Raw genomic sequence first — 13,532 nt, forward strand, 5'->3', positions numbered from 1 at the left:
TCAAGGAGTGTACAGGAGACCGTGGTCGTAAATGCTGTACTATTGCAATAATAAAACCTGTTCAATGCCACTAAAGTCTGAGCTACAGTACATGGCCAATCACACATTTTACTGTGGAGCATTTAGATTCCGGCTATGTAGAAGGAACAAGGTTTATAAAGTCTTGAATCTTACTAGAGACAGCTTTTTGCTCTGATCGGGTGGTCCGTCATTTAGGAGATCTACAATGTCATGTTAGCAGCCCGTTATCCTGTATTCTCACTGTATAAACACTAGGATACATTTCACAATACATTTAAACATGTAAAGATGCCGTGATAGACAGGTAGGTTTTTTTTTCTCCTTTTTTATCTAGTTGGGTGCAAACTGCTATTCTGATTGGTGCCACCACCAGAAAACCCGGGTCTTTGTGCGCTCCCATGCAAAAACCCAGGCTATTTAGGCTGGAGTAAAAGGGGTATTAGGGGCATATTTATCAAACCACCACAAGAGAAGAAGCGCTAACCAATCAGCTCCTAGCTGTCATTTTTCAAGGCCTGTAAAGCGAGTTCTACCGCTTTTACATTGCTAATCCAGGTCAGACATCCCATCTCCGGTCTTTTCAAACAGAACCTAGGTCATCCATTATACACAGGGCGACCCAGGTTTAACCCTTCCTACAACCCAGGTTGAATTGGTCAACCCGGGTTATTCAGTTTGGTGCTTTCACACTGCACCTCGACCCAGTAACTGCCCAGCAATACCTGGGTTATTGGTGCTGTGTAAAAGGGGTATGAGAAGCTGATTGGTTAATGCTTTATCTCCTCTATGCTTTGCTAAAAAAACGTCTTAAAAACATAAAAAGTTCTTCCATAGATCACAGACTATGTTGTGAAGGATTTCTGGATCTAGTACATATATCTGATTATCTAGAACCCGCACAGTCCCTGTTTTGTGCATGGGCAGAACGGTAACTGTGTGATTGCAGGCAGCCCTCCTTCATCTGCATTCGGGGTGTGGCCAGCATTGCCAGAAACTCCCCCTTTTACCATAAGTGGCGAGGCCAAGGACTGGTTCTAAAGATGCAGATTTTTTGGGCTTTGCAAGTTTCCCAGCAATGGGCAGCCGACGTAAACCGAGGCTTACTCAGCTGGCAATTTGCGGGGAATATCACGACCATTGGCCAGGTTGCAGCTGTGGGATTGCAAATGCAGTAAGGAAGTATTTAATGCCTCCTACTGTATTTGCATAGTTAGTGATCGCATTAGCAGAGCTGCACTGCGGACACTGCTGAATGGGGGCCATAGTTTGGAAAGTTGCAGTAGTTCTTGCTGTGTTCATGATAATGGTCATTGTTATAAGTAGGACAAAGCAATAGTGAGCTCTCATTACGGAATATACAAACCATACTCTTATACACACGGAGCAATATGATCGCTGAGCAGAGGTTCTGCGACAAGCGACCACCCCAGGGCTGGGCGCGGGAGTGCGCTCACAGTGACTATCACCCCGTACACACGGGAATATGGTCGCTCAGTGACCATATCCCTGGCAATTCTGGCACATATCACCGTGCGGGGCTTTTAAGGATCAGCATAACTGCTACATTTACATGCCAAGAAAGGTTAAGAGAATGCAATTACTCCGGCATATAACCACTTGCTGTAGAGTAGTTAGACCAGTGATCAGCAATCTGACACTGCAGGGACCACAACAGGAGGTCGATGTATAAGTGTTAATGGGGTCATTCCGAATATCATCCTCCAAATCATTATAGGTGATGTGGGAGTTTTAGATCGCAGTACAAACTATATGCATTAATTCACTTTAGCAATACAATACATGCAGAAGTTCATGAACAAGGAGTTAAAGAAAAATGTTCAAAACATCCGCTACAAATGCCATTGTCCCTCACATTTGTTATATAAAATCAAATAAAAAGTGTGAAAAAAAAAAAAAAATTTATATATATATATATATATATATTTATATATATATATATATATATATATATATATATATATATATATATATATAGTATTTCCTATATAAGGTAAAACATTACAGGTCGTTATGGGGATTTAAAATATTTGCATGGTAATTATCACATCTATTTTGCAAATTCACTTGGCACGCAAAGGGTTAAGCTTCGTTTTGCTGTGACCGAGCCCCAAGTTCAACTGAATCCACTCCCACTGCTAGCTGGTCATACTTGCTACATTCAAGGGAAAGGGTCTGTCATAGTTGCTACATTCAAGTGTCTGAGCACTAGTGATAATAGATTGGAGTCATGAGCATTTCCAGAACTTTAGAACAGGATTTCTTTTACACCATGGAGACATCCCGATTCTCCAAAATTTAGTTACCATTAATGTTATCGTGACTACAGCTGGCTCGTGGCTGTTCACTTTTTATCTACTAATAGACAAAAAGTATTTACTTTTTAAAACAACTCTCTGCCGATCAAGGTCCCAACGCACCTAAACAAGAGAGCATCATATCTAAACTATTGCGGTTATTAAGAGTTATTGCACATGGTAATGATTATATTGTCCTGATAACTGCCCTGCACCTGCCGCTTTTTATGGTCCCCACACAATGAGGCAGTATTCGAATAGATCATATCTGCTAAAAATCTAGTCGGAGAACTGTTAATCGTGACAACAGTTGCGGTCATCCCACCAGACCGTTTCTTAGATTAGTAACAAGTTATTTTCTTGCATATAGTTTTAAACAACACTTTTTTTTTTTTAAACACTACAGCTTTATTTACCAGCATATATGCAGACTGCTCTCGGAGCAAGCACTATAAAGAAAAGATTGACGATCTACTGTTGTTTAGGTTACAAATACATTTGTTTTTTATAGGAAAATCTCAGTTTGTTACATATGTCTGGTGGTATGTGTTAAAAGTAAACATTAGTACATCCATCACCCGCAGACACAGCCACGGAAGCCGTTCTGGCTTTGAACCAGAATTCACAAGAATGCAGTACTTGTACGCTAGGAACCAGCCACATCGATGGTGTACTAGACACCCATTTGTGTCTCTAGTTCCTCGATAAGCGGATTGTTAGCGTGCATGTCATTGTTCCATTAGAAGTTTCGGTACTTATGTATTATCTGGGCTCCCATGTTAAATGCACCACATTTTTTCATACCCCTACTATCCAACCACGCATGGAGTTGATTTTATATAGTGTGGCGAGCGCAGCGAGCCATCGTGCCCGAAGCGTGGCGAGCACAGCGAGCCCCGCGAGGGGACGTGGTCTCATAAGAAAAATGGGAGCCCAGATATTAAATAAGTACTGAAGTTTCCAATACTTGTACAGCGTTAGCAATCACCACTTTCCTGGTTAAAATGTGTTAATCTACAAAATGGTCTCCTTACCTTGTACCCACCAAACCGATGTTCTTGCTTGAATTCTTTGTTGTTCTTTAACCACCTCATGGTAGGGGTTGGGTATCCCCCAGCCGGGCAGCGCAACTTCACTGTATTGGCAGCTGGAACAGCATGAAGCCGCTTCTCCATCTTCTCTGGGTTTGTCCAATAAGGAGCTCCTACAAGCAAGAGCAGCCATATTTGTTACTGGTTTTTGCTTGCTACTGGTGTCTAAAACTCTGGTCAAAAGTGATGCATTTTGCAAACTTCTTCAGTAAATTCATTCAGTTTTCAGAGTTCAAGTGGAATGGTCAAGTTTCAGATAATACACACAATTGGTCAAAGCAATATGAACAAGGCCGTTAGTAGGTATGGCCATTGACCATCGATGATTAGAAATCGATGATTTATGGCCAATGTCAAATAGTTTTGCCATTGACGGGGAGAACCAGATGGTTTCCCACCATCTAGGTCAAGCGTAAACAAATAGTTTAGTTTTTCCTTTTTCCCAAATGGTGCCAGGACATGGAGCATAGCTCCACCCCCGATACCCGCAAAGCACCGCCCCCATATTTTTATTGTCCCACAGACCAATCAAAGAAAATGGATGACCATCTATATGTAAAAACATCGATGGTCATCCATTGACTAGTACTACACTATCGATGAACTGTTGCACTTTTGCCATTCATGGCAAAGGCAACAATGCCCATCTTTAGCGGTTAGGATTGACAGACATAAAATGGTTAAAGAAAACAAAGACTGTCGACAAAACCGCGGCACACGTAGTGAAACACTTACGTATATTATTGTTGTCACTGGTGACACTGTCTGCCACATCGTTGTCGTTGTCATCTTCATCATCTCCAGAGGAGCTGGCTTCTGAAACAGGAACAAGACACAGTAAACAGCAATGTTCTAAAAGAAAATCAAGCTCGTCATTGTGCATCGGTAACCTTAATGTGAACAGGGAGACATAGAACAAACAGCAACACTCTCAGTAAATAATTCTACGAGTGCAATGCTGGAAAGCCAAGGAGTACACCGCCGCCCCGTGCAAGTCATACTGACGCTCTCTACAAACACGTTCAGCCATCCTAAGGGAACCCTGGGATATCCCACAAGGTAAAAGGAAATTGTTGGGGTAAATTATTCAAGCACATTTAAATTTGCATGACATTCAGGACTGAAAAGGACCTGGATGGCTCATTTCTTTGACTCTTATTGGGAAACCTCGCTTGCAGAGACAAATTGTCATCTCTTTGTCAGCAACACAATGACGATGACATGCAATGTATTACGCTCTGATTGGTTACACTTCTATTCTGCAGTCACTCACCTGTGACATTCACAAGGAAGAAATGAGTATTGCTCTGGGCGCCTTTATGCACTGAGCAGGCATACAGCCCTGAATCCCTGAGGAACGTCTCATTTATCAGCAAGTAGTTCAGGACAATCACCGTCCTATTGCCGGATTCTAATTTCACCCCATCCTTGGTCCAAGTCACCAGGGACGCATCGATGTGAGGACAGTGAAGATCAAGTGGCTTGCCGGGGAGAACGGTAAAAACATCCGGCTGGGAGATTTGGTATTTGGTTGGAGGTTCTGCATTGGAAGGATAGAGGGGAAGCAGCAGAGAAAGGAAAGACACCAAATGTCAGTAAAGCACCCACAGAAAATCCACTCAGCAAGCAGTGCAGACCCTACTTACTGGTATACAAGCTATGCAGAGATTAGTGAGGTTACACAAGTCATGCACTGTGGTAGTAGCAACACCAAGAGGCTCAAGTCGTATCTAACAAACACACAAAACAAAATTGCTTAACATTCATATTCGGCTATCCAACTGTTGATTGGGCGTGTTCAGTTTTGCAACACTGAGAATGCCATCGTTCACAATTTCAACATTGTGTACGCAGGCAGTCGGCATGTCAACAATGGTATTTCCTATACACTTTTAGTGCATGCCTAACAGCAGCCTTACCCTAATGTAGTAATGGCTAACCTCGACACTCCAGCCGTTGTTAAACTACACATCCAAGCATGCCCTGCATCAGTTTTAGCATGGCCAAATAGTAAAACTGTAGCAGGGCATGCTGGGATGTGTAGTTCAACAACAGCTGGAGTGTCAAGGTTATCCATCACTGCCCTAATGCTTACTTTAGGTGTCGACACTGGCTGCTGACATGTCCAATGGCAACACTCTAAATGCTGATTCTCATTATTCATGTCGAGATTCCTAGCTAACAATTAAGTGACTATATTTTTATATTTATTATAACGATCAGTATAGAATACATACATATATATTATACATAGACTACCCCGTCAAATACCCTTGTAACTAGTTCTGAAAACAGAACCGCATATATGTGTCACACACAACGTAATACCGACCACATACATAAGGCAACTGTAAAAGATGGTAAGTTAACTTCATATGGTGCAAAGGAAACTTCATTTTAGAAAATATTTGGATTTTTTTTTTTTTTTGGGTAGCAGAAAGTATTCTGTGCTAATGGGTAAAAGATGTTCCGCGGCTCAAGGCTTCGGCAAAAGCACTTTAGTTAAGAAGTACCAGCTAGCTTGGTTATGAGGGCAATGTAATAGGAACCTGGTAAGGATTACCATGTAGTACAAAATGAAATGGACTTCAGGAATGATGCGCTTTCCATGAGGCCCGCTGAGCACAATGCTGTTAATTTGTGTGCTGAAATGGTTTTCACTTACAGCTCTCACTTTACCCTTAACCCTTTCTTCGCCAGAAGCTGCGATGCTTTTTAATTAACTCCAGCTGACACTTGAGAAGCTCCCTATATACCCTTGGAATTCACTAAAGTTAACAGTGAATTGTGCTCCCAATTTGCATGCATGCCCAAAGAAGGAGATCGAGTCGAACGAAAAGCTTGCTGAAAACATAAGTGAACCAAACAAAAAAAGAAAAAGGTCTCAGCTGCATTTACAATGCATGAGCAAACATCTACGGTTCCAAGGTTTATCGTGTAGAAAACGTAAAAACACGACACACGTGGCAGTGAGCTGTGTGGAGAATGTAAGGCTTTGAGAAAGGTTGTGTGATTTTCTGGGGTGTAGAGATAAAATATGGGGGCATGTAGAAGAACCATTTCTCTCATACCAAATATTCTTTATTCTGCTTGCAGTGCCACACTGACAGGCTCTCCCATAACGGTATTAATTTATAAAGAACCTAGCACCAAACAGTTCAGTATGTGCACTAAGCATTTGTGAGAGATTATGGGGCAGTATTAACTGGTGGGGATAAAAAAAATTCAAATGTATTACTAGCTAACCTAGCACCTAACATGTGCTAGGGACAGCCCGCCGAGTAACGCTAGGCATGGCTGTGCCCTCCAAACCTCACAGCAATTAGCGGCCAGGGCGAAGTATTAACAAGTCTTCTAGGCATTAGTCCGCCCCAGCCACTTCGTCAGCTCAGGGCTAGTGCTGTCCTATCCCCACTGCAGCGACAACGCTAACCCTGCTGCTGGCTCTGGGCTGTGCTCGAGATCTCACGATAATAGCGAGATCTCGCGCATGCTCAGTAAGCCGGCCACGCAGCCAGGGACAGCGCGTCAGTCTAAACTGATGCACTGTCTCCAGGAGGGGGACATCGCTGGAGGGGTGCGATTACGCTCCACCGCTTCGGCAGACAAGATGATGTCAATACATCTTCTCAGTGTCCCTTCCTGCTTCTCTTCAGGAAGTATTATAGCAGCACGCTAAGCACCGCTGTAATACATCTGCTCCAATGTACCATCCAATCATCTGCTACAGGCTAGGTTTGAAAAATTAAAGGATCTGGTTGGATGCTACTATCGCTCTCTCTTTGTGCTGTGCTAAGCAATCTAGGTTAGCACACAACGCTATACACACATGCTATGCAACAGCAATTTGTGCTGAGCAATCTGTGCTAACCAGTGCTTAGCAGGCGATGGCGAAGCATGGGACCACGCATCACCATCGCTACAGGGCATACACACGGATTGATCTGTGCTTAATTTCTAAGTGTTCAGATTGCTTAGAAAAAAAACAAAATCACCCCGTGTGTATGCCCTCTTAGAACACACACCCCTTGGTACCATCCACTCAACTCCTACCTGTAATTTTTTATTAAACGGTCTGTGCTGTGACAGTTAGGAGCCAATTGTCTGGTATCGTATCTCTTGCCACTTTATCACTCTCCACAGCTTGGTACATCTGGCTGTACATAATTTTTCACCAATAAATAAAATATATATTTTTTTTATTATTTATATTCTAGCTATAAAACACATAGTTGCCAGCAGACAAAGTTCCTGTAGAACTTTCTAGGTCATACAAGAAATTACTTAAGCCATTCCATTATTAAGCGATCATAATTATCAGTAAGAATGCTGGCTGTAATTGTCCAATTACTTTAGAACGCTTATTTGGTCTAAGTAACCTTCGTATTTTTCCTCATCAGACGTACAGTATCTATACAGGTTACTTGTGGATGACAAGATTTAGAGGTTTATGTATCAAACAATGAAAAAGAGTGGAGCTGTCGTCAATATTATCCAATCAGCTTCTAGATAGCATTATCAACTAATGCTTACCAAGAAGATGTTGATTGGTTGCTATGTGCAAGTTTTCAAATTTTTACACTTCCCTCTTTCAATGCTTGATACATCAAAGTCATCATAGTATATATCACAACATAGTATATATTATAAGAAACAATCAGCATTTTCTCCCCATATTTGGAATGCACATACATTAAAAGCACCTTGTGAGGTAGACATTTTCTTTATTAATGTGTAATAAGACCACTGGAGAAATATAAATCGGGTCTGATCTTGCCATAGGTCCAGGATGCCGGACGATCTCGGTTTTTTAAAGTTGTTTTATTTTTTTTATTTTTTTAAAAGAGGCAATCCTTTGCAAGGCCTAGTTTTGCGGAATACCGCTTTATTTTTAAAAAAAAACCACTGAGATCGTCCGGCAGCCTGCATGTCCAGCATATCACCCACAACCCAACTTTCTTATAGAAGCTTAACTAAGGAACATAGTTACATTAAGGCTTCTTGTATGCCAGGAGAATACCTGTACACGCTGTACTTGGTCATGGCTGGTCTCCTCTCAATGCAAAGCTCTCCCTGTTTACATAAGTGTGTTTACACAGGGCTGGGTGCTGTATCTCCTCTAGTTAAACTACAGCCCCCGCTTACAAGTACAGACAGAACTTTTAGCAAGGCCACATAGCACAGAAAGAAGGTTTAATAACGGAGAAGGAAAAAAAAAGGGCAAAGGGCAAAACTACTCATGGTAAAGGCGGCCATTTTGTGGGACAATCTTTAGTCATGTTACTGCAACCTATCAACTGAGATTAGTGACACCACAGTGCCTCAGGTATTTCCCCTATAAAGTGTATAAGGAAATATTGGGTCAATGCTCACAATGAGAAGTTTCAAAAAGTGGTACAAAAATGCTACACAGGTACTGTAATAGTTCCAGACTGGTTTACATTCATTTTTACCCAAAAGGTTTACCCATATTATAGCTAAGCGTCTGTGTCTGATCTACCATTGCATATTAATTCTTTTTATTACACTGCTTTTTCCGTGTGCATAACTTTGGCAAAAGGTAATTTTTTTTTTTTTTTTTTACAACCAAGGTGTCTGCATGGCAGCTGTTCTTGGAGGATTACACCAGAAATACTTTGTATCTGCCAGCATACCCAATGCTATTTATATTCTCCGCAGTACACAATAGTCATTTTAAAAAGCTTTGGAAGATAGACAGCTAAAAGTAATATGGCAAGGGCTGCTCGGAGTGCAAAATGTAGAATTCAAGATTTACAAAAAGCAAAGTTTGGGCAACCAGTAGCCATAAAACTACAAATTGCAATATGTCCTGTAAGCAGCTATCATAGCAAGGCATGCTGGGACATTTACTTCTACAATAAGGGAGTCACACCTTGCATACTACTTAACTAATAGTTTTTAAAAAGGGTGTCTACTCTCCCATAATGACTGTAAAGCTGGGTACACATAAAACAATTTATCTATCCAACTAGTAAGCCCGCTCCAAGCAAAAGCTTTGAAAGTTAGTCTACCTTCTGTGTTTGTGCATGTGTGAGAAAGAGGAAAGAGATATAGTTTCACTCTCTGCCAGCAGATGGCAGTGTTTCGGAGACTCACGGACACTATTTTTATGGTGGGGAGAAAAAAATTGGTAGAATATGGGAGGAAATAACAATTAACCATTTGCTCTCAAATGCTTGAAAATGGATAAAAATGATTGTTGGGATAAGTCTGTTAAATAAAACGGCTTTAACCCAATTTGTCTGAATTACCGTTTCTGTTTTCCATTGTTTGGATGCAAATGGTTGATTGTCGTATACTCCCATATATTAACAGAACGTTATGCCCATCAGACAGATTGGACAGATAAATCTTTAGGTGCGTACCCAGCTTACTAGTAGGCCATGACATTGGCGGAGCATTTTCAGCCATTATAATGCCTCATTGGGTGTAACATGTCCAGTTGATATGGACACCAGAATATCGACATAAACGTTCTGTCAACATGGTTATGCCAACACTAAATTCTCATCAATCCCATCATATTGGCCCTGACTGCTCTTTAAAGGGCCTGCAATTCCCATTATTGTGCTCCCCGTCCACTCTTCCCGTTGACTACCCAAAACAGGAAAAAAGGTCAGTATGATGTCACCATTGCATCCATGTTGACCTCTTTACTTTAGATAGTTTGACTATGTCCACATAATCAATTTAGACCTTTCACAGTATGTGAATAAAAATATTTAAAAAAATATTTGAAATTTTTTTTTCCCCAAAATAGTCATTAGAAGGGTACTTGTGAGTTATCCGGGCGTCCGATTTTTTGATTGTATGCCTTAAGTTAAGGCATACAATCAGATGCGATGCAATGCGATATCGCATCGCATCGCATGCGACCATCGGATGCGACCATCGGATGCGATGACCCGATTTTTCCATAGGAATCAATGTTAAAATGATTCCTATGGAAAAAGGGGTCCTTTTCATACCCCTACTATCCAAGTGGGCATGGAGTTGGATATAAACCTGTGGCGAGCGTAGCGAGCCACCGAGCCCGAAGCGTGGCGAGCGAAGCGAGCCCCGCGTGGGGACGGTATTCCGTGTCCGCTCGCCACGCTTCGGGCTCGGTGGCTCGCTACGCTCGCCACAGGTTTATATCCAACTCCATGCCCACTTGGATAGTAGGGGTATGAAAAGGACCCTTTTTCCCATTGAATTCCATGTTAAAATGGACTCAGTCCATTTTAACATTGATTCCTATGGAAAAATCGGGTCATCGCATCGCATCGCATCCGATGGTCGCATGCGATGCGATGCGATGTCCCGATCCGACCCGATTTAAAAATCGGACGCCCGGATAACTCACAAGTACCATTAGAAGAAATGTTTTAAGACAAATATGCAATAAATAATACAGCTAGACTTATCCAAACATTGTACTCAGATAATTTGACTATGGTCGTAAGTCCATGAAAAAGGAGACTATACTCTATATTGCATATACCACTCATATTAAGCTGGAAATTTTGGTGCACATGATGTAGATTTTAAACTAAAAATCATTACGCTGCTGCTGAGATAAAGGAATACACTGTACGTTAGTCTAACAATTAGGTGGTTCTGGACTTAAAGCATAGGGAAAATAGATTTTAAGACCAGTCTGCTACAGCTCCAGGCTTATACTTTAAGTTAATATTGCTTGACTGAAATGAGAAACTTAAGGGGAAAAAAACACCAAAAACAAATATCTCATGAAAGGTATGTATGAGAAAAATACAAATATGTCATATACGCCTGCAGGTAGCAATGAGGTCAGAAGTAGAAGAGCTGTCCATCACAAGAGCGGGAAAGTATTTCTTAGCACTTACACAGCTATTTTCACTCTAATTTTGATTCTGGTATAATTTGATTTTAAATCCAATAATCACATAATTCTTCACCAGACAGGGTTATAAGGCAGCTGACTGAACACTTCAACTTGTTTGATTGACAATTATGATTTTACATTTACAAGTTTCTTGTCAGGACAACAAATTTTTACTTTATGTAGCAAGAAAACATATAAAACAAATAATGCAAAACAAGTAGTGAAAGGATTTGTCTCCCGACTCAAGTAATTGGTTTAAAAACAAAATTTCACAACAGTCTAGGGCAGTGCTTCCCAAACAGTGTGCCGTGGCTACCTGGGGTGCCTCGGGACACTTGCAGGGGTGCCACGGGTTGGTGGTCCAGGACCAATTCAACTTATTTATGATCAATTATTTATGGACAAAACCAGTGCTGGTGGCTGCCAATCATAAAATATGTGTACAACCAGAAGCAAATCCTGCCCTTTACCACATAACTGAACCTAAGAAGCACAATCTACTTCATTTTACATATATTTTTTGCATTTTAAACTAGATCTAAATAAAAATGCATAGTGTGCATCACATTGTGTATGGGCATCTTTAGCTCTGGCTCCTACACTTACATCCTGGCTCCTTGATTCTAAAAAAAATTGTCAAGCCCTGCTCTAGGGTACCGAGATTCGAAAAAGTTTGGGAACCCCTGGTCTAGGGTTTAAACACATCAGGCGAGATGCACTAAGCCTTGAAAAGTGATAAAATGGAGAGTGATAAACCACCAACCAATCAACTCCGACCTGTCATTTTTTTCTATTTTTTAAACACAGCCTGTAACATGACAGGTAGGAGCTGATTGGTTGGTGGTTTATCACTCTCCATTTTATCGCTTCTCAAGCTTAGTACATCTGGCCCCTCATATGAAGCACATACTGTTTGCAACATGGCTGCACTCACACAACGAGTACGAGAGCCTTACTTAATTCATATAATCTTTCGTTCTCTTCCGGGAAACTTGTTCTAGCTCTCCTCAGGGATTCTAGTTCTAGAATAGGGAGATCTTTCCGAGAGCCACCCAAGATTCAGGAGACTCAGATGTTCCGAGAGAGTAGGAAAGTAGGATTGCTTCATTACATGCAAAAACAGCCTGTATTTTACCTGCATATGAAAAAATACCTAACTCTGAACCAGGCCCTGAGGGAGTAATGAAGGGTGGCTGGTTTTGAAGAAACTCTTTCCAAATATAAAAGAAAGCTGAAAAAAGCCACTAATGCACCATGGTAACACGGACTGTGTCAATTATTTAATTAAGTGCTTAATTAAACCACCCGGGGCTATCCAATTAGCCCCATAGCAGTTACTTCCATGCAGGAGCTTGTTTAGAAAAGACTCCTACAAATACACCAATGATCTAGAACGTTCTCATCTCTGCTGTGACTTATTAGTAAGACATTCTATCTATTTGTTCCTGGCTTACTGTAAAACATGACAGTACAGTGTGTGTGGAGGACTGTGTATATATTTGTATTTCTAGGTGTGCGTACATGCCTCGATGGAAGCCAATTCAGTTGGAATATTCTGCTCCCATACACAGAGGCCGTAACCAGGGCCGCCGAGAGGGGGGGGGGGGTACTAATTACCCGGGCACAGGCTTGCTGGAGAGGTCCAGCGGGGGCCCTGGTCTGCGCCCACCCCCCCCCCCTTCCCCCTCTCCCTGGCAGCAGCACACACCCACAGCATGTGCTGTGCTGACAGCAGACACAGCATGAGCATCTCACTGTCAGCATGAGAGCTCACCCATCTTGAACATTTTGGGGGCGTAGCCTAATCACGAGAGGTGGCCACACCTCCCGTGATTAGGCCATGCCCCCAAATTTTACCGGGGCCCTGCATACCTCTTGGCGGCCCTGGCTGTAACAACAAAACTGCAATTGTTAAGATATGCAAAGAAACAAATATTTAATTTGACACCTTAAAATGTCTCTCCAAACACATACGGATAGAAGATCAGCATATTTTTTTATTATGATCATGTTATTCCTTTAAGTTCATTAATGCTTTCCAGAAGTTTACTCTGGTACTACAGCACAGTGAGTATTACCTGCTCATCCAAGAACTGAGATACTGGAGGGATACATACACTGATCCAGGTGTGTTCAGCAGAGGCTAAAACAGGACAGGCAACATTGTTACCATACCTGCACATCGCAGACAGACTGACAGCCCGGAATGCAAAGAGGAACAGATAACTCTATATTCTG

General features: G+C 41.7%; 1 protein-coding gene across 5 annotated transcripts in view; it reads right to left on the reverse strand.

Annotated features, from left to right (window-relative positions):
• FGFR2 (fibroblast growth factor receptor 2) overlaps positions 1-13,532 on the reverse strand; it is an 82,521-nt gene that overhangs the window by 39,822 nt on the left and 29,167 nt on the right. For 4 of the 5 annotated variants that reach the window (XM_083149176.1, XM_083149173.1, XM_083149177.1 and 1 more), the window contains exons 3-5: positions 4,701-4,967; positions 4,163-4,243; positions 3,371-3,540 (exon numbers count right to left, since the gene is read on the reverse strand). In XM_083149176.1, coding sequence (XP_083005302.1) covers positions 3,371-3,540; positions 4,163-4,243; positions 4,701-4,967 — 518 coding nt within the window. The remainder of the gene's footprint in view (positions 1-3,370; positions 3,541-4,162; positions 4,244-4,700; positions 4,968-13,532) is intronic. The other variant, XM_083149175.1, reaches the window with a different exon arrangement.

The sequence above is a fragment of the Crinia signifera genome, chromosome 6 (genome assembly GCF_055691185.1).
Source record: "Crinia signifera chromosome 6, ASM5569118v1, whole genome shotgun sequence".
Lineage (NCBI taxonomy): Eukaryota > Metazoa > Chordata > Amphibia > Anura > Myobatrachidae > Crinia > Crinia signifera.